The sequence below is a fragment of the Monodon monoceros genome, unplaced genomic scaffold (genome assembly GCF_005190385.1).
Source record: "Monodon monoceros isolate NGI ecotype Baffin Bay Population unplaced genomic scaffold, NGI_Narwhal_1 Super_Scaffold_22, whole genome shotgun sequence".
Taxonomy (NCBI): Eukaryota; Metazoa; Chordata; class Mammalia; order Artiodactyla; family Monodontidae; genus Monodon; species Monodon monoceros.
Window position 1 is genome coordinate 89,187,172 of NW_021703779.1, and position 22,392 is coordinate 89,209,563.

The 22,392-nt window shown below is 38.9% G+C and overlaps 1 protein-coding gene across 6 annotated transcripts in view; it reads left to right on the top strand.

The window, feature by feature from the left end:
- Positions 1 to 22,392, top strand: part of NRK (Nik related kinase) — a 166,444-nt gene that overhangs the window by 106,606 nt on the left and 37,446 nt on the right. For 5 of the 6 annotated variants that reach the window (XM_029241281.1, XM_029241276.1, XM_029241278.1 and 2 more), the window contains 3 exons: positions 10,105 to 10,168; positions 10,582 to 11,749; positions 14,033 to 14,140. In XM_029241281.1, coding sequence (XP_029097114.1) covers positions 10,105 to 10,168; positions 10,582 to 11,749; positions 14,033 to 14,140 — 1,340 coding nt within the window. The remainder of the gene's footprint in view (positions 1 to 10,104; positions 10,169 to 10,581; positions 11,750 to 14,032; positions 14,141 to 22,392) is intronic. The other variant, XM_029241277.1, reaches the window with a different exon arrangement.

Genomic DNA, 22,392 nt, shown 5'->3' on the forward strand with positions numbered 1-22,392 from the left:
ACTATTTCCTTTCCCATATTAGGGAATTTTTCCAGTATAATCTCCTCAAATATTTTCTCAGTGCCTTTTTTTCTCTCTTCTTCTTTTGGGAGCCCTATAATTCGAATGTTGGTGCATTTAATGTTGTCCCAGAAGTCTCTGAAACTGTCCTCAATTCTTTTCATTCTTTTTTCTTTATCCTGCTCTGCAGTGGTCATTTCCACTATTTTATGTTCCAGGTCCTTTTTCCGTTCTTCTGCCTCAGTTTTTCTGCTATTGATTCCTTATAGAGAAATTTTAATTTCATTTATTGTGTTGTTCATCACTGTTTGCTTGCTCTTTAGTTCTTCTAGGTCCTTGTTAAATGTTTCTTGTATATATTTTTCTCATGGTTTCTAAAAATTTATTTCAGTTTTCAGTATTTAAACTAGACTTTGTGTAAACCCTCCCCAACCTCCTCGTAATGAGTTTGGATTGTTTAAATCTCAATGCATAGACTTGATTTCCCCTGAGCATAAGCAGGTACAGAGCTTATTCTCATTCTCTCAGAATAAAGGTAAAATTATGGAAAATGCATGTTGAGGTTAAACTCTGCTTCAGTTAACAACCATATAATAATATTTATACTTGCATATGAATATATGCATATATATGCATATATATGAATATATCACATTGACACTTGCTACATATTTTATGAATTAATGTAAAATATGCATTATGGTGAATTGTTACCTGCACATTCATTCCCTGGTTTCTTTTTGTTTTTTTTTTACATCTTTATTACAGTATAATTGCTTTACAATCGTGTGTTAGTTTCTGCTTTATAACAAAGTGAATCAGTTATACATATACATATGTTCCCATATCTCTTCCCTCTTGCGTCTCCCTCCCTCCCACTCTCCCTATCCCACCCTTCTTGCATCTCCCTCCCTCCCACACTCCCTATCCCACCCCTCCAGGTGGTCACAAAGCACCGAGCTGATTTCCCTGTGCTATGCGATTGCTTCCCACTAGGTATCTACCTTACATTTGGTAGTGTATATATGTCCATGCCTCTCTCTCGCTTTGTCACAGCTCACCCTTCCCCCTCCCCATATCCTCAAGTCCGTTCTCTAGTAGGTCTGTGTCTTTATTCCTGTCTTACCCCTAGGTTCTTCATGACATTTATTTTTCTAAAACTCCATATATGTGTGTTAGCATACGGTATTTGTCTTTCTCTTTCTGACATACTTCACTCTGTATGACAGACTCTAGGTCTATCCACCTCATTACAAATATCTCAATTTTGTTTCATTTTATGGCTGAGTAATATTCCATCGTATATATGTGCCACATCTTCTTTATCCATTCATCTGATGATGGACACTTAGGTTGTTTCCATCTCTGGGCTATTGTAAATAGAGCTGCAATGAACATTTAGGTACATGACTATTTTTGAATTATGGTTTTCTCAGGGTATATGCCCAGTAGAGGGATTGCTGGGTCATATGGTAGTTCTATTTGTAGTTTTTTAAGGAACCTCCATACTGTTTTCCATAGTGGCTGTACCAATTCACATTCCCACCAGCAGTACAAGAGTGTTCCCTTTTCTCCACACCCTCTCCAGCACTTACTGTTTCTAGATTTTTTGATGATGGCCATTCTGACTGGTGTGAGATGGTATCTCACTGTAGTTTTGATTTGCATTTCTCTAATGATTAATGATGTTGAGCATTCTTTCATGTGTTTGTTGGCAGTCCGTATATCTTCTTTGGAGAAATGTCTATTTAGGTCTTCTGCCCATTTTTGGATTGGGTTGTTTGTTTTCGTGTTATTGAGCTGCTTATAAATATTGGAGATTAATCCTTTGTCAGTTTCTTCATTGGTAAATATTTTCTCCCATTCTGAGGGTTGTCTTTTGGTCTTGTTTATGGTTTCCTTTGCTGTGCAAAAGCTTTGAAGTTTCATTAGGTCCCATTGGTTTATTTTTGTTTTTATTTCCATTTCTCTAGGAGGTGGGTCAAAAAGGACCTTGCTGTGATTTATGTCATAGAGTGTTCTCCCTATATTTTACTCTAAGAGTTTGATAGTTTCTGGCCTTACATTTAGGTCGTTAATCCATTTTTAGCTTATTTTTGTGTATGGTGTTAGGGAGTGATCTAATCTCATACTTTTACATGTACCTGTCGAGTTCTCCCAGCACCACTTATTGAAGAGGCTGTCCATTCTCCACTGTACATTCCTGCCTCCTTTATCAAAGATAAGATGACCATATGTGCGTGGGTTTATCTCTGGGCTTTCTATCCTGTTCAATTGATCTATCTTTCTGTTTTTGTGCCAGTACCATACTGTCTTGATTACTGTAGCTTTTAGTATAGTCTGAAGCCTGGGAGCCTGATTCCTCCAGCTCCGTTTTTCTTTTTCTTTTTTTTTTTTTAACATCTTTATTGGGGTATAATTGCTTTGCTATGGTGTGTTAGTTTCTGCTTTATAACAAAGTGAAACAGTTATACATATACATATGTTCCCATATCTCTTCCCTCTTGCATCTCCCTCCGTCCCACCCTCCCTATCCCACCCCTCCAGGTGGTCACAAAGCACCAATCCAGCTCCGTTTTTCGTTCTCAAGATTGCTTTGGCTATTCGGGGTCTTTTGTGTTTCCACACAAATTGTGAAATTTTTTGTTCTAGTTCTGTGAAAAATGCCAGTGGCAGTTTGATAGGGATTGCATTGAATCTGTAGATTGCTTTAGGTAGTAGATTCATTTTCACAATGTTGATTCTTCCAATCCAAGAGCATGGTATATCTCTCCATCTATTTGTATCATCTTTAATTTCTTTCATCAGTGTCTTATAATTTTCTGCATACAGGTCTTTTGTCTCCTTAGGTAGGTTTATTCCTAGATATTTTATTCTTTTTTGTTGCAATGGTAAATGGGAGTGTTTTCTTGATTTCACTTTCAGATATTTCTTCATTAGTGTATAGGAATGCCAGAGATTTTATGCATTAATTTTGTATCCTGCCACTTTACCAAATTCATTGATTAGCTCTAGTAGTTTGCTGGTAGTATCTTTAGGATTCTCTATGTATAGTATCATGTCATCTGCAAAGAGTGACACCTTTAGTTCTTCTTTTCCAATTTGGATTCCTTTTATTTCATTTTCTTCTCTGATTGCTGTGACAAAACTTCCAAAACTATGTTGAATAAGAGTGCTGAGAGTGGGCAACCTTGTCTTGTTCCTGATCTTAGTGGAAATGCTTTCAGTTTTTCACCATTAAGGATGATGTTGCCTGTGGGTTTGTAATATATGGCCTTCATTATGTTCAGGATAGTTTCCTCTATGCCTACTTTCTGGAGGGTTTTTATCATAAATGGGTGTTGAATTTTGTCGAAAGCTTTCTCTGCATCTATTGAGATGATCATATGGTTTTTCTCTTTCAATTTGATAATATTGTATATCACATTAATTGATTTGCATATATTGAGGAATCTTTGCATTCCTGCAATAAACCCCACTGGATCATGGTGTATGATCCTTTTAATGTGCTGTTGGATTCTGTTTGCTAGTATTTTGTTGAGGATTTTTGCATCTATGTTCATCAGTGATATTGGCCTGTAGTTTTCTTTCTTTGTGACATCCTTGTCTGGTTTTGGCATCAAGGTCATGGTGGCCTCGTAGAAAGAGTTTGAGAGTGTTCCTCCCTCTGATATAGTTTGGGTGAGCTTGAGAAAGATAGGTGTTAGCTCTTCTCTAAATGTTTGATAGAATTCGCCTGTGAAGCCATCTGGTCCTGAGCTTTTGTTTGTTGGAAGATTTTTAATCACAGTTTCCATTTCAGTGCTTGTGATTGGTCTGTTCATATTTTCTATTTTTTCCTGATTCTGTCTTGGTACGTTGTGCATTTCTAAGAATTTGTCCATTTCTTCCAGGTTGTCCATTTTATTGGCATAGAGTTGCTTGTACTAATCTCTCATGATCTTTTGTATTTCTGCTGGGTCAGTTGTTACTTCTCCTTTTTCATTTCTAATTCTATTGATTTGAGTCTTCTCCCTTTTCTTCTTGATGAGTCTGGCTAATGGTTTATCAATTTCGTTTACCTTCTCAAAGAACCAGCTTTTAGTTTTATTGATCTTTGCTATCATTTCCTTCATTCCTTTTTCATTTATTTCTGATCTGATTTTTATGATTTCTTTCCTTCTGCTAACTTTGGTGTTTTTTTGTCCTTCTTTCTCTAATTGCTTTAGGTGCAAGTTTAGGTTGTTTATTCGAGATGTTTCCTGTTTCTTAAGGAAGGATTTTATTGCTATAAACTTCCCTCTTAGAACTGCTTTTGCTGCATCCCATAGGTTTTGGGTCCTCGTGTCTCCATCGTCATTTGTTTCTAGGTATTTATTGATTTCCTCTTTGATTTCTTCAGTGATCACTTCGTTATGAAGTAGCATATTTTTTAGCCTCCATGTGTTTGTATTTTTTACAGATCTTTTCCTGTAATTGATATCTAGTCTCATAGCGTCGTGGACAGAAATGATACCTGATATATTTTTAATTTTCTTAAATTTGCCAAGGCTTGATTTCTGACCCAAGATATGATCTATCCTGGAGAATGTTCCATAAGCAGTTGAGAAAAATATGCATTCTGCTCTTTTTGGATGGAATGTCCTATAATTATCAATTAAGTCCATCTTGTTTAATGTATCATTTAAAGCTTGTGTTTCCTTATTTATTTTCATTTTGGATGATCTGTCCATTGGTGAAAGTGGCGTGTTAAAGTCCCCTACTATGAATGTGTTACTGTCAATTTCCCCTTTTATGGCTGTTGGTATTTGCCTTATATATTGAGGTGCTCCTATGTTGGGTGCATAAATATTTACAATTGTTATATCTTCTTCTTGGATCGATCCCTTGATCATTATGTAGTGCCCTTCTTTGTCTCTTCTAATAGTCTTTATTTTAAAGTCGATTTTGTCTGATATGAGAATTGCTACTCCAGCTTTCTTTTGGTTTCCATTTGCATGGAATATCTTTTTCCATCCCCTTACTTTCAGTCTGTATGTGTCTCTAGGTCTGCAGTGGGTCTCTTCTAGACAGCATATATATGGGTCTTGTTTTTGTATCCATTCAGCCAATCTGTGTCTTTTGGTGGGAGCATTTAGTCCACTTACATTTAAGGTAAATATCGATATGTATGTTCCTATTCCCATTTTCTTAATTGCTTTGGGCTCGGTATTGTAGGTCTTTTCCCTCTTTTGTGTTTCTTGCTTAGAGAAGTTTCTTTAGCATGTGTTGTAAAGCTGATTTTGTGGTGCTGAACTCTCTCAGCTTTTGCTTCTCTGTAAAGTTTTTAATTTCTCCATCAAATCTGAATGAGATCCTTGCTGGGTAGAGTAATCTTGGTTGCAGTTTTTTCTCCTTCATCACTTTAAATATGTCCTGCCAGTCCCTTCTGGCTTGCAGAGTTTCTGCTGAAAGTTCAGCTGTTAACCTTCTGGGGATTCCCTTGTGTGTTATTTGTTGTTTTTCCCTTGCTGCTTTTAATATGTTTCCTTTGTATTTAATTTTTGACAGTTTGATTAATATGTGTCTTGGTGTGTTTCTCCTTGGGTTTATCCTGTATGGGACTCTCTGTGCTTCCTGGACTTGATTAACTATTTTCTTTCCCATATTAGGCAAATTTTCAACTACATATTTTCTCAGTCCCTTTCTTTTTCTCTTCTTCTTCTGGAACTCCTATAATAAGAATGTTGGTGCATTTAATATTGTCCCAGAAGTCTCTGAGACTGTCCTTAGTTCTTTTCATTCTTTTTTCTTTATTCTGCTCTGCAGTAGTTATTTCCACTATTTTATCTTCCAGGTCACTTATCCGTTCTTCTGCCTCAGTTATTCTGCTATTCATACCTTCTAGAGTATTTTAAATTTCATTTATTGTGTTGTTCATCATTGCTTGTTTCATCTTTAGTTCTTCTAGGTCCTTGTTAAATGTTTCTTGCATTTTGTCTATTCTATTTCCAAGATTTTGGATCATCTTTACTATCATTATTCTGAATTCTTTTTCAGGTAGACTGCCTATTTCCTGTTCATTTGTTAGGTCTAGTGGGGTTTTATCTTGCTCCTTCATCTGCTGCGTATTTTCTGTCTTCTCATTTTGCTTATCTGACTGTGTTTGGGGTCTCCTTTTTGCAGGCTGCAAGTTCGTATTTCCCGTTGTTTTTGGTGTCTGTCCCCAGTGGCTAAGGTTGGTTCAGTGGGTTGTGTAGGCTTCCTGGTGGAGGGGACTAGTGCCTGTGTTCTGGTGGATGAGGCTGGTTCTTGTCTCTCTGGTGGGCAGGTCCACGTCTGGTGGTGTGTTTTGGGGTTTCTGTGGACTTATTATGATTTTAGGCAGCCTCTCTGCTAAAGGGTGGGGTTGTGTTCCTGTCTTGCTAGTTATTTGGCATAGGGTGTCCAGCACTGTAGCTTGCTGCTCGTTGTGTGAAGCTGGGTGCTGGTGTTGAGGTGGAGATCTCTGGGACATTTTCGCCATTTGATATTATGTGGAGCTAGGAGGTCTCTTGTGGACCAGTGTCCTGAAGTTGGCTCTCCCACCACAGAGGCACAGAAGTGACTCCTGGCTGCAGCACCAAGAGGCTTTCATCCACCTGGCTCAGAATAAAAGGAAGAAAATGTAGAAAGAAACAATTAGTAGAAGTAGAAAGAAAGGAAGAAAGAAAGAAAGAAGGAAAGAAAGAATGAAAGGAGGGAGGGAGGAAGGAAGGAGGGAAGGAAGGAAAAGAAAGAAAGAAAGAAGATAAAATAAAGTAAGATAAAATATAAAAAAGTTATTAAAATAGAAATTAATTATTAAGAATAAAAATAAACAGATGGTAGAACCCTAGGACAAATGGTGGCAGCAAAGCTATACAGACAAAATCTCACACAGAAGCATACACATACACACTCACAAAAAGAGGAAAAGGGGAAAAAATCCTAAATCTTGCTCTGGAAGTGCACCTCCTCAATTTGGGTGATTCGTTGTCTAAAGAAGGGAAGGAAGGAAGGAAGGAAGGAAGGAAGGAAGGAAGGAAAGAAAGAAAGAAAGAAAGAAAAGAAAGAAAGAAAGAAAGAAAGAAAGAAAGAAAGAAAGAAAGAAAGAAAGAAAGAAAGAAATGAAGGAAGGAAGGAAGAGAGAAAGAAAGAAGATAAAGTAAAATAAAATAAAGTTATTAAAATAAAAAATACTTATTAAGAAAAAATAATAATTTTAAAAAACGGACAGATAGAACCCTAGGACAAATGGTGGAAGCAAAGCTATACAGACAAAATCTCACACAGAAGCATACACATACACACTCACATAAAGAGGAAAAGGGGAAAAAATCATAAATCTTGCTCCCAAAGTCCACCTCCTCAATTTGGGATGATTTGTTGTCTATTCATGTATTCCACAGATGCAGGGTACATCAAGTTGATTGTGGAGCTTTAATCCACTGCTTCTGAGGCTGCTGGGAGAGATTTCCCTTTCTCTTCTTTGCTCGCACAGCTCCCGGGGTTCAGCTTTGGATTTGGCCGCGCCTCTGCATGTAGGTCTCTGGAGGGCGTCTGTTCTTCCCTCAGACAGGACGGGGTTAAAGGAGCAGCTGCTTCGGGGACTCTGGCTCACTCAGGCCGCGGGGGGGAGGGAGTGGCATGGAGTGCGGGGCGGGCCTGCGTGACGTTGCAGCAGCCTGAGGCGCGCCGTGCGTTCTCCCGGGGAAGTTGTCCCTAGATCCTGGCACCCTGGCAGTGGCGGGCTGCACAGGCTCCCCTGAAGGGGAGTGTGAATAGTGACCTGTGCTCGCACAGAGTCTTCTTGGTGGCGGCAGCAGCAGCCTTAGCATCTCATGCCTGTCTCTGGGATCCGCGCTTTTAGCCGCGGTTTGCGCCCATCTCTGGAGCTCCTTTAAGCAGCGCTCTTAATCCCCTCTCCTCGCGCAACAGGAAACAAAGAGGGAAGAAAAAGTCTCTTGCCTCTTCTGCAGGTTCAGCCTTTTCCCCAGACTCCCTCCCGGCTAGCCGTGGTGTACTAGCACCCTGCAGGCTGTGTTCACGCCGCCAGCCCCAGGCCTCTCCCTGTGCTCTGACCGAAGCCCGAGCCTCAGCCCCCAGCCCCGCCCGCCTCAGCGGGTGAGCAGACAAGCCTCTCGGGCTGGTGAGTGCCGGTCGACACCGATCCTCTGTGCAGGAATCTCTCCACTTTGCCCTCCGCACCCCTGTTGCTGCGCTCTCCTCCGTCGCTCCGAAACTTTCCCCCTCTGCCACCAGCAGTCTCCGCCCGCGAAGGTGCTTCCTAGTGTGTGGAAACCTTCCTCCCTCACAGCTCCCTCCCACTGGTGCAGGTCCCGTCCCTATCCTTTTGTGTCTGTTTATTCTTTTTTCTTTTGCCCTACCCAGGTACGTGGGGAATTTCTTGCCTTTTGGGAGGTCTGAGGTCCAGCGTTCAGTAGGTGTTCTGTAGGAGTTGTTCCACGTGTAGATGTATTTCTGGTGTATCTGTGGGGAGGAAGGTGATCTCCGCATCTTACTCTTCCGCCATCTTCCCCTCGTCCTCTCTTGTATATTTTATTTCCAAGATTTTGTATCATCTTTACTATCATTATTCTGAATTCTTTTTCAGGTAGACTGCCTATTTCCTCTTCATTTGTTTGGTCTGGTGGGTTTTTACCTTGCTCCTTCATCTGCTGTGTATTTCTCTGTCTTCTCATTTTGCCCAACTTACTGTGTTTGGGGTCTCGTTTTCACAGGCTAGAGGTTCACAGTTCCTGTTGTTTTTGGTGTCTGCCCCCCGTGGGTGAGGTTGATTCAGTGGGTTGTGTAGGCTTCCTGGTGGAGGGGACTGGTGCCTGTGTTCTGGTGGATGAGGCTGGATATTGTCTTTCAGGCGGGCAGGGCCACGTCTGGTGGTGTGTTTTGGGATGGCTGTGAACTTATTATGATTTTAGGCAGCTTCTCTGCTAATGGGTGGGGTTGTGTTCCTGTCTTGCTAGTTGTTTGGCATGGGGCGTCCAGCACTGGAGCTTGCTGGCTGTTGGGTGGAGCTGGGTCTTAGCATTGAGATGGAGATCTCTGGGAGAGCTTTCACTGATTGATATTATGTGGGGCCGTGAGGTCTCCAGTCGTCCAATGTCCTGAACTCAGCTCTCCCACTCAGAGCCTCAGGCCTGACACCTGACTGGAGCACCAAGACCCTGTCAGCCACACGGAATTATTTAGATAGTGGTCCTTGGCAAGTGAAACCACAAGATAGGAGGCTCGTGCTATGCCTGGTCCTGCTGAGCAATTTTCAGACTTTAGCTCATTTTGGCAACAGGGCGACTGGTTTGGTGACGTGAGGCAGGATGGGTCCATGAGGCGGGTGGTGCTCAGCCGGTGCACATCCTGAGGGACCCAGTCGAAGCCCTCAGGGAAGGCCAACAGTGACCAGGACTCCCACCTCCTGCAGCTGCGGCCTCTTTGGGATCTCCCTCCTGGTGTCAAGTATCTCTTACTCCTGCTTTGGAAGCTGTGCCTTTACCCTGAGCTTCTTCATGAGGCTATAGAAGTCCCTGAGGCGATGCATGAAAAGTGGGGGCCGCATTCCCAAAGTCTTTAATATAGGAAATTCAAAAGAAAAGTCTTTTATTTTTAAGCTTCTATATTTCAGTACTGCACAGCTGACAGGAAAGATGCCAAACATTTTCAGTGTGTCAAGTGTAAAACCCAGAATTTAGATTTTTACCTTCTCATTGAAAGGACAAAAGATAGGTGTGAGCCCAAGCCATAAAGTCCTTAAATCCAGAGTACACACCTGTAAGCCATGCTCACCAACCATCTAGTTTCTCTTGGCCCTTTCTCTTTTTACCTTTCTCAATTTTTCCTCTTTAGAATTGCAGCAATCAGGTTGCTAAATATTTTTTCCTATGCTGAGAGAAATTAGTCTGTATGGAATAGATGCACCGTGCTGCAGAAGTAGGCCTAGGAACAAGGATATTGTCTACATCACCAACTAGGCGTTATGTGAAGGGTTACAGTCCTCTTGTCCTTATAAATTCACTCAGCTTCCTGAGCAGTAAAGGGTGCACGTTGACTAAGGTGGATTATCTTAATCTCTGTTGACTGTTATGCATTTTTTTCCTCTTTCATAAAAAGGAATACCTCTGATCTTTGAAAGAGAAGAAGCTATTAAGGAGCAGTATACCATGAGAAGATTCAGGTGCGTTAGACATATTACATATATAATTTGATGTTAGCAATTCATGTAAGACAGTTGATTCCATACTGTTATATGTGACTCAGAAAACTTAATCCTTTCTGATAAAATAAAAACAGATCTGTATTTGCAAGAGATATTTGAGTGGAAATGTTGAGGAAAAGTTTTTATTACTACCCAAAGAGTCCTTAATTTCTGGTAATAGAATGATCAAGTATATTATTAGACCATTTGTACTGAATATATTAGTAATGCAAAGACTTTCAGACATTACAGGAATGATTCAAGAAAGATTTACTGAAGATACCTTTATTGCAGAAAATGTTCATCTTTTAAAATAAAAGCATTTCCCCTGAATGACTTCACTCTACTGAGAACTCTAATTGTACAGCATTCATTTGTATGTTTATTTCTAGGGGACCTTCTTGTACTCATGAGCTTCTGAGATTGCCTACGAGCAGTAGATGCAGACCACTTAGAGTCCTGCATGGAGAACCCTCTCAGCCAAGGTGGTTACCTGATCGAGAAGAGCCACAGGTTCAGGCCCTTCAGCATCTCCAGGGAGCAGCCAGGGTGTTCATGCCACTACAGGCTCATGACAGTGCACCTAGGCCTCTACAGGGGCAAGCCCAGGCACCTCAGCGACTACAGGGGGCAGCTCGGGTGTTCATGCCACTACAGGCTCAGGTTAAGGCTAAGGCATCTAGGCCCCTACAGATGCAGATGAAGGCACCTCCACAACTACGGAGGACAGCCTGGATGCTTATGCCACTACAGGCTCAGGTTAAGGCCCCTAGGCCTCTAAAGGTACAGGCCCAGGTACCCAAAGAGCAGCAGGCTCAGGCCCAGCCCCAGGCCTCAGGAGAGCTGCAGGATCTGGACCAGGTACCAGAGGAAGTTCAAGGGCAAGATCAGGTACCTGAACAACAGCAAAGGCAGGGCCAGGTCCCTGAACAACAGCAGAGACAGAACCAGGTACCTGAACAGCAGCTGGAGCAGAACAGGGCACCCGAGCAGCCAGAGGTACAGGAACAGGCTGCTGAGCCTACACAGGCAGAGACAGAGGCAGAGGAACCTGAGTCATTACGAGTACATGCCCAGGTATTCCTGCCCCTACTGTCACAGAACCACCACGTGCTGTTGCCACTACATTTGGATACTCAGGTGCTCATTCCAGTAGAGGGGCAAAATGAAAGGTCACCTCAAGCACAGGCCTGGGCACTAGAGCCCACGCAGGCAGTTGGCTCTGTTCAAGCACTGATAGAGGGACTATCAAGAGACTTACTTCGAGCACCAAACTCACATAACTCAAAGCCGCTTGGTCTACTGCAAACCCTGATGGAAAACCTGTCATCAGACGTGTTTTACTCTCAACCAGAACAAGCACGGAAGAAAAAATCAAAAGTTTCTAGTCTAAGGCAGGCATTGGCAAAAAGACTATCACCAAAGAGGTTCCGGGCAAAGTTGTCACGCAGACCTGAAGAGTTTGAGCTATCAGATTTAGAAGCCCATAGGCAAAGGCACCAACGCAGATGGGAGGATATCTTTAATCAGCATGAAGAAGAATTGAGACAAGTTGCAAATGTAAGAGTTTCTGATATTTTTCCTAAGTCAAATATGCAGAGAAAATATGCTAGTTCATACTCAAGTGTTTCCTCTGTAAAAACCAAATGAAATAAATATTCCTTGTGTCCCAGAGAAGATTATCTAAATAACTTGTGCTTCAAATAAATTATCCTGAAATTTCCAGATAATTGTGACTAAATTTGAGAAAGAAAAATTTGCTTGAATGACCTAGGTAATTGCTTAATATCTCTGTAGAGATATAGCTTTAATTATTAGCTAAATTTCTACCTATTATTCCCTTAGCCAATAAAGGGATGTCATATGCACATTTAAAGTTGCTATACTGGATCTTTAAAAATTACTTTCAGGGCTTCCCTGGTGGCACAGTGGTTGTGGGTCCGCCTGCCGATGCAGGGGACATGGGTTCGTGCCCTGGTCCGGGAAGATCCCACATGCCGCGGAGTGGCTTGGCCCATGTGCCATGGCCGCTGAGCCTGTGCATCCCGCATACAGCAAAAAAAAAAAAAAATTACTTCCATAGGTCAAAATTTCAAATATAACTCATTAAAACTAAACACAAAAACAAATTTGATTTTGTTCCTCCAACTTCTAAGTTTATTTTGCTCTTCCTTCCCATAGAATGCTGAATGTATTATTTAAGAGAATTGCACTAGCTTTTGTACATCAGGATGTTAAAGGTCAAACTGAGAAGGAAAAGCATTTTCTAAAACATTTTGTACATGGTTACCATAAGTATGACTTGTCTCACTTATTTTTCACTCATTTTACATAATTGATGAAGTACCTGCATAGAACATGACACAAGTTACAAATTCATCTCTGCACTCTTTTGAAGTGTGGGGTACAATATGTTAATTTATTTATCTTATTTTGGTTTAGTCAACAAAACTTCATTCTTTCAAAATTCTCTAATATAAATGGATATAATTGGGCTGGAGTTCATGGATACAATCTGGCAAATCTAATCTGATCCTGAAGGGTTTGTGGGCTTTGTAAGCAAATTATAGAGGTCAAAAAGACCAGGAGAGCAGTTGTTTCCTAATACTTCATAGCATCCATTTACATAAAAGGAATCATTGTGAAGATCCTAAATTAAACCCTGGTATCAACATCCATTTACCTAATAATAATTAATGTAGTTATTACAAGTGAACCTTGTCTGAACGTCTGAATAAGGGAGACTTTTGGTTTTTGTCCATTGAGTTAATTGAGCAAATACTATTTCCCTGACATGTTTAACATGAGAAAAGGTAAAAGCAACAAGAAAAGAAAGACCCAAAAGGGGAAATGAATGTCTAGTCCCCCCAAAAACAGGAAGATAAGAAGCAAAAGAAACCAAATAGAGAAAGGGTGGCATGAGTCTAGAATGCTACTATTTGCCTGACATTAAGGCATCTAAAATGCTAATGACTATTCCCAATGAGCCTTAGTAACAATTGGATCTAATGGGCTTTGCATTTTTTAAAAAGACTTTTATGCATTTCTGCAAGACTCATAGTATTAGTAGCATGACCCATACTTATTGGCATTCAGTGTTTTAAATATTTATGTGAGAAGCCATTCTAAAATGGAAGAAAAAGTCACTAAATAATAGTTACTAATCCCATGATCCTAGGATCTTGTATAGGCATTCCTGCCTTTATGTGTAACTCTTAAAGAAAACATAAAGAAAAAGAAAATTATTGATGTTCTAGTCAAAGTCATAGGTCTTTTGAAATACCTGAAAATGTATTAGAGTTTAAAGACATATGTGAGTGCTTCAACTCACTAGAAGGAAAGAAAACACATTCCCATTATTCTGTTTGAGTTGAAGAAATATCAGTTGGCTTAAATGGGAAAACAGAAACTTTCCTAAACTACTAGGACTCAATCAAGAAGAAATATTTGCACTGCTGTGTTGCAGATCTTCCACTGCACAGGAGGACCAAACTTTGTAGCTATAACCGCTTATTAAATATGACAGTTTGCGACTATGAGTTAAGCTTTAGACCAGAGATTTTTAACCTGGGTTTAATAGGTGAGTTGCAGGTGGCCAGTGATCCCCCTGAAAATACTTGCAGAGATATGTGTCTGTCTGTATGCAATTTTCTACAAAGAATCTGTAGCATTACTCAGATTCTGAAAGGGATCCAGGACCAGAAACTATTAGAAACTACAGGCTTAAATCAATTTGAATATTTGAAAATTATTTTTTTAATTGAACATTAAGATGATGGGAATTGCTCATATTATTTACAGTTTAACAACAAGTAAAATATTTATTTTCCTTTTTGTTTCAAGGAAAAGGAAGATGAATCATCAGATAATGATGAAGTATTTCATTCGATTCAGGCTGAAGTCCAAATAGAACCATTGCAGCCATACATTCCAAATCCTAAAGAAAATGAGGTGAGTTTCTCTATATGAGTTGCTGTGGCACTAATAAGTGCCTGGAACAGTGGTTCTTAAACATTTTGGTCTCAGGATGTCTTTATACTCTTTAACATTGAAGACCCCAAAAGCTTTTACTTAGTTGGATTGTGTCATTCAATGTATGATGTATTAGAAATTAAAACCAAAAAATTTAAAATATTTATTACTTCATTTAAAAAGTAAGAAAACTATTAGCTATTAATATAAGAAACAAATTTTAGTGAAAATAACAATTTTCCATCTTGCTTAATGGAAAACAGCTGGATTCTCATATCGGCTTCTGCATTCAGCCTGTTGCCATATGTTGTTTAGGTTGAAGTATATGAGTAAAAGCTGACTTCTCACATATAGGTGGTTGGAAAAAGAGAATTTCCATAGATTTTTCAGATAATTGTGGATATTCTTTGAAATACACCACAACTAGAGAAGTGGAGTCCAAAACCATATCAGTGAAATTTTGAATATTCAGTAATATTAAAATCCATAAGTCTCTTGTGTGCTGTGAATATATGTTTTGCTCATACACAATTTTGTATCTTTGTGCATTGCTCAGTTGGAAAATATTGGTTCACTGTATATCTTTCCAAATATTTACATGTTTTATTTTACAAACCAAAAAATGGCATTAGTTAATATCATCAATTTCATCATAAAAATTATTGAGTATTGATAAGCTGTCAAATGCACAGTGATAGATGAGTTTAAAATTCTAATATTCAATTGAAAGCTCAATTTTATCATTGCTAACAACTAACATCAGTTGCTTTATCTTTGAATTGATAGGCTTACTTTGTTGATTTTAAATAAAATGCCTGCCAGATACCCAAGTTGAATAACTACAGTTTGTCTCATCAGTCATTCTTCTAAGTAAAAATATTGCCCATGAAATATTCAGTAGTTCAGCTTGTAACACAATCACACATACTTCTTCCCTTGATCATTTCTGTTCTGAGATGTAGTTTATGACAGGGTCTGGGTTATTTAATCTGTCACTTATTTTCTTAGATTTATGGGAATAATCAAGTCAGTCCTGGTGTCCAGGTTGACTTTTGTTTTCACGAGTTTATTAATAGATATTTAGCACATGGTATTGGTGAGGACCAAGTAGCAGTTTCAATTCCTGTGTGGACAAGGTAGTGTCATTATAGACAACATTCCTTACAGCTAGCTATCTAAAAAATTTTTGGTCACTAAGGACAGATAGGTGGATGGGTGAAGAACTCAGAAATTCTTGCCTTACTCATAGTGAGTCATGAGTCTCATTGCTGTTCTTAATTAGGACAAGGACCCAAGATCACTATATTTCCTCTTTCAAGATGTTTCACAGTAGTCCATTATGATGTATGTCATGGACAATCATCCTTATTTTTTTTAATTTAATTTAATTTATTTATTTTTTATACAGCAGATTCTTACTAGTTATCTATTTTATACATATTAGTGTATATATGTCAATCCCAATCTTCGAATTCATCCCACCACCACCCCACCACCCTTGCTTTCTCCACTTGGTATCCATATGTTTGTTCTCTACATCTCTGTCTCTATTTCTTCCTTGCAATCCGGTGCATCCGTACCATTTTAATAGATTCCACATAAATGCATTAATATACGATATTTGTTTTTCTCTTTTTGACTTACTTTACTCTGTATGACAGTCTCTAGGTCCATCCACGTCAGTACAAATGATCCAGTTTCGTTCCTTTTTATGACTGAGTAATATTCCATTTTATATATGTACCACATCTTCTTTAACCATTTGTCGGTTGATGGGTATTTAGGTTGCTTCCATGACCTGGCTATTGTAAATAGTGCTGAAATGAACATTGGGGTGCATGTGACTTATTTTTTATATATTCTTATGTGTTTAATTCCATATCTGTACACATACACACACAGAATGGCATGATAGATGTTTTAAAACATCCTTTACATGCAGCTGTACATATTTTTTTAACATCTTTATTGGAGTATAATTGCTTTACAATGGTGTGTTAGTTTCTGCTGTATAACAAAGTGAATCAGCTATACATAAACATATACCCACATATCTCCTCCCTCTTGCATCTCCCACCCAGCCTCCCTATCCCACCCCTCTAGGTGGACACAAAACACCAAGCTGATCTCCATGTGCTATGCGGCTGCTTCCAGCTAGCTATCTATTTTACATTTGGCAGTGTATATATGTCCATGCCACTCACTCAGAACTTCCCAGCTTACCATTCCCTCTCCCCATGTCCTCAAGTCCATTCTCTACATCTGCCTCTTATTCTTGTCCTGCCCCTAGGTTCTTCAGAACCATTTTGTTTTAGATTCCATATATATGTATTAGCATACAGTATTTATTTTTCTCTTTCTGACTTACTTCACTCTGTATGACAGTCTCTAGGTCCATCCACCTCACTACAAATAAATCAATTTCATTTCTTTTTATAGCTGGGTAATACTCCATTGTATACATATGCCACATCTTCTTTATCTATTCATCTGTCGATGGACACTTAGGTTGCTTCCATGTCCTGGCTATTGTAAATAGAGCTGCAGTGAACATTGTGGTCCATGACTCTTTTTGAATTATGGTTTTCTCAGGGTATATGCCCAGTAGTGGAATTGCTGGGTCGTATGGTAGTTCTACTTTTAGATTTTTAAGGAACCTCAATACTGTTCTCCATAGTGGCTGTATCAATTTACATTCCCACCAACAGTGCAAGAGTGTTCCTTGCTGGTTTCCTCTCCAGCATTTATTGTTTGTAGATTTGTTGATGATGGCCATTCTGACTGGTGTGAGGTGATACTTCACTGTAGTTTTGATTTGCATTTCTCTAAGGATTAGTGATGTTGAGCATCCTTTCATGTGTTTGTTGGCAATCTGTATATCTTATTTGGAGAAATGTCTATTTAGGTCTTCTGCCCATTTTTGGATTGGGTTTTTTGTTTTTTTGATATTGACCTGCATGATCTGTCTGTATATTTTGGAGATTAATCCTTTGTCAATTGCTTCATTTGCCAATATATTCTCCCATTAAGAGGGTTGTCTTTTGGTCTTGTTTATGGTTTCCTTTGCTGTGCAAAAGCGTTTAAGTTTCATTAGGTCCCATTTGTTTATTTTTGTTTTTATTTCCATTTCTCTAGGCGATGGGTCAAAAAAGGATCTTGCTGTGATTTATGTCATGGAGTGTTCTGCTATGTTTTCCTTTAAGATTTTTATAGTGTCTGGCCTTACATTTAGATCTTTAATCCATTTTGAGTTTATTTTTGTGTATAGTGGTAGAGAGTGTTCCAATTTCATTCTTTTACATGTAGCTGTCCAGTTTTCCCAGCACCACTTACTGAAGAGGCTGTCTTTTCTCCATTGTATACACTTTCCTCCTTTATCAAAGATAAGGTGATACGTGCATGGGTTTACCTCTCGGCTTTCTATCCTGTTCCATTGATCTATATTTCTGTTTTAGTGCCAGTATCATACTGTCTTGATGACTGTAGCTTTGTAGTATAGTCTGAAGTCAGGGAGCCTAATTCCTCCAGCTCCGTTTTTCTTTCTCAAGATTGCTTTGGCTATTCCGGGGTCTTTTGTGTTTCCATACAAATTGTGAAATTTTTTGTTCTAGTTCTGTGAAAAATAACAGTGGTAGTTTGATAGGGATTGCATTTAATCTGTAGATTGCTTTGGGTTGTAGAGTCATTTTCAAAATGTTGATTCTTCCCAATTAAGAACATGGTATATCTCTCCATCTGTTTGTATCATCTTTAATTTCTTTCTTCAGTGTCTTATACGTTTCTGCATACAGGTCTTTTGTCTCCTTAAGTAGGTTTATTCCTGGGTATTTTATTATTTTTGTTGCAAAGGTAAATGGTAGTGTTTTCTTAATTTCTCTTTCAGATTTTTCATCATTACTGTTTAGGAATACAAGAGATTTCTGTGCATTAATTTTATATCCTGCTACTTCACCAAATTCACTGATTTACGTTTACCAGTTTTCTGGTAGCATCTTTAGGATTCTCTATGTATAGTATCATGTCATCTGCAAGCAGTGGCAGTTTTACTTCTTTTCCAATTTGTATTCCTTTTATTTCTTTTTCTTCTCTGATTGCTGTGACTAAAACTTCCAAAACTATGTTGAATAATAGTAGTGAGAATGGGCAACCTTGTCTTGTTCCTGATCTTAGTGGAAATGGTTTCAGTTTTTCAACTTTGAGAACGATTTTGGCTGTGGGTTTGTCATATATGGCCTTTTTTATGTTGAGGTAGGTTCCCTCTATGCCTACTTTCTGGAGAGTTTTTATCATAAATGGCTGTTGAATTTTTTTTGAATGCTTTTTCTGCATCTACTGACATGATCATATGATTTTTCTCCTTCAATTTGTTAATATGGTTTATCACATTGATTGATTTGCATATATTGAAGAATCCTTGCATTCCTGGGTTAAACCTCACTTGATCATGGTGTATGAATCTTTTAATGTGCTGTTGGATTCTGTTTGCTAGTATTTTGTTGGCGATTTTTGCATCTATGTTCATCAGTGATATTGGTCTATAGTTATCTTTTTTGTGACATCTTTGTCTGGTTTGGTGTCAGGGAGATAGTGGCCTTGTAGAATAAGTTTGGGAGAGTTCCTCACTCTGGTATATTTTGGAAGAGTTTGAGAAGGATATGTGTTAGCTCTTCTCTAAATGTTTGATAGAATTCGCCTGTGAAGCCATCTGGTCCTGGGCTTTTGTTTGTTGGAAGATTTTTAATCACAGTTTCCATTTCAGTGCTTGTGATTGGTCTGCTTATATTTTCTATTTCTTCCTGGTTCAGACTCGGGAGGTCATGCTTTTCTAACCTAAGAATTTGTCCATTTCTTCCAGGTTGTCCATTTTATTGGCATACAGTTGCTTGTAGTAATCTCTCATGACCCTTTGTATTTTTGCAGTGTCAGTTGTTACTTATCCTTCTTCATTGCTCATTCTATTGATTTGAGCCTTCTCCCGTTTTTCTTTATGAGTACAGCTAGTGATTTATCAATTTTGTTTATCTTCTCAAAGGACCAGCTTGTCATTTTACTGATCTCAGCTACTGTTTCCTTCATTTCTTTTTCATTTATTTCTGATCTGATTTTTATGATTTCTTTCTTTCTGCTAACCTTGGGGTTTTTTTGTTCTTCTTTCTCTAATTGCTTTAGGTGTAAGGTTAGGTTGTTTATTTGAGATGTTTCTTCTTTCTTGAGATAGGATTGTATTGCTATAAACTTCCCTCTTAGAACTGCTTTTGCTGCATCCCATGGGTTTGGGGTCGTCTTGTTTTCATTGTCATTTGTTTCTAGGTATTTTTTGATTTCCTCTTTGATATCTTCAGTGATCTCTTGGTTATTTAGTAGTGTGTTTTTTAGCCTCCATGTGTTTGTATGTTTCACAGGTTTTTTTCCTGTAATGGATATCTAGTCTCATAATGTTGCGGTCGGAAAAGATACTTGGTAAGATTTCAGTTTTCTTAAATTTACCAAGGCTTCATTTGTGATCCAAGATATGATCTATCCTGGAGAATGTTCCATGGACACTTGAGAAGAAAGTGTATTCTGTTGTTTTTGGATGGAATATCCTATAAATATCAATTAAATCCATCTTGTTTAATGTATCATTTAAAGCTTGTGTTTCCTTTTTTATTTTCATTTTGGATGATCTGTCCATTGGTGAAAGTGGGGTGTTAACATTCCCTACTATGATTGTGTTACTGTCGATTTCCCCTTTTATGGCTGTTAACATTTGCCTTATGTATTGAGGTGCTCCTATGTTGGGTGCATAAATATTTACAATTGTTATGTCTTCTTCTTGGATTGATCCCTTGATCATTATGTAGTGTCCTTCTTTTTCTCTTGTAATAGTCTTTATTTTAAAGTGTATTTCGTGTGATATGAGAATTGCTACTCCAGCTTTCTTTTGATTTCCATTTGCATAGAATATGTTTTTCCATCCCCTCACTTTCAGTCTGTATGTGTCCCTAGGTCTGAAGTGGGTCTCTTGTAGACAGCATATGTACAGGTCTTATTTTTGTATCCATTCAGCCAGTCTGTGTCTTTTGTTGGAGCATTTAATCCATTTACCTTTAAGGTAGTTATTGATATGTGTGTTCCTATTACCATTTTCTTAATTGTTTTGGGTTCGTTATTGTAGGTGTTTTCCTTCTCTTGTGTTTCCTGCATAGAGAAGTTCCTTTGACATTTGTTGTAAAGCTGGTTTGGTGGTGCTGAATTCTCTTAACTTTTGCTTGTCTGTAAAGGTTTTAATTTCCTGTTGAATCTGAATGAGATCCTTGCTGGGTAGAGTAATCTTGGTTGTAGGTTTTTCCCTTTCATCATTTTAAATATGTCCTGCCACTCCCTTCTGGCTTGTAGAGTTTCTGCAGAAAGATCAGATGTTAACCATATGGGGATTCCCTTGTATGTTATTTGTTGCTTTTCCCTTGCTGCTTTTAATATTTTTTCTTTGTATTTAATTTTTGATAGTTTGATTAATATGTGTCTTGACGTGTTTCATCTTGGATTTATCCTGTATGGGACTCTCTGTGCTTGTGGACTTGATTGACTATTTTCTTTCCATTATTAGGGAAGTTTTCAAGTATAATCTCTTCAAATATTTTCTCAGTGCCTTTTTTTCTCTCTTCTTCTTTTGGGACAGCTATAATTCAAATGTTGGTGCATTTAATGTTGTCCCAGAGGTCTCTGAGCCTGTCCTCAATTCTCTTCATTCTTTTTTCTTTATCCTGCTCTGCAGTAGTTATTTCCACTATTTTATCTTCCAGGTCACTTATCCGTTCTTCTGCCTCAGTTTTTCTGCTATTGATTCCTTCTAGAGAGTTTTCCATTTCATTTATTGTGTTGTTCGTCACTGTTTGTTTGCTCTTTAGTTCTTCTAGGTCCTTGTTAAACGTTTCTTGTATTTTTTTAAATTATTTTTGCGGTATGCGGGCCTCTCACTGTTGTGGCCTCTACCATTGTGGAGCCCAGGCTCCGGATGCGCAGGCTCAGCGGCCATGGCTCATGAGCCTAGCCACTCCGTGGCATGTGGGATCTTCCCAGACTGGGGCACGAACCCACGGTCCCTGCATCGGCAGGCGGACTCTCAACCACTGCGCCACCAGTGAAGCCCATTTCTTGTATATTTTATTTCCAAGATTTCGGATAATCTTTACTGTCTTTACTCTGAATTCTTTTTCAGGTTGACTGCCTATTTCCTCTTCATTTATTTGGTTTGGTGGGTTTTTATCTTGCTCCTTCGTCTGCTGTGTATTTCTCTGTCTTCTCATTTCGCTTAACTTACTGTGTTTGGGGTCTCGTTTTCACAGGCTAGAGGTTCACAGTTCCTGTTGTTTTTGGTGTCTTCCCCCCGTGGGTGAGGTTGATTCAGTGGGTTGTGTAGGCTTCCTGGTGGAGGGGACTGGTGCCTGTGTTCTGGTGGATGAGACTAGATCTTGTCTTTCTGGTGGGCAGGACCGTATCCGGTGGTGTGTTTTTGGGTGTCTGTGAACTTATTGTGATTTTAGGCAGCCTCTCTGCTAATGGGTGGGGTTGTGTTCCTGTCTTGCTAGTTGTTTGGCATAGGGTGTCCAGCACTGTAGCTTGCTGGTCGTTGAGTGGAGTTGGGTCTTCATGTTGAGATGGAGATCTCTGAAGGAGCTCTCGCCATTTGATATTATGTGGCTCTGGGAGGTCCCTGGTGGTCCAATGTCCTGAACTCAGCTCTCCCACCTCAGAGGATTAGGCCTGACACCTGCTGGAGCACCTAGAGTCTGTCAGCCAAATGGATCTGAAGAAAAGGGAGGAAAAAAGAGAAAGAAAGAAAAATAAAATAAAGTTATTATAATAAAAAATAAAATATATATTATTAAAAATAAAAAGTAATTAATAAAAGAAAGAAAGAAGAGAGCAACCAAACTGAAAAGCAAATCCACCAATGATAACAAGTGCTAAAAACTATACTAAAAAAAACCCCAAAAATCCGACAGAAAGAACCCTAGGACAAATGCTAAAAGCAAAGCTATACAGAAAAAAATCACACAAAGAAGCATACACACTCACAAAGGGTGAGCAACGGAAATATATATGTATATATATGTATATATAAAGAAAGGGAGAGAGCAACAAAATCAATAAACAAATCTACCTATGATAATAAGCTCTAAATACTAAACTAAGATAAACATAAAACCAGAAACAAATTAGGTGCAGAAAACAAACCACAAGTCTAT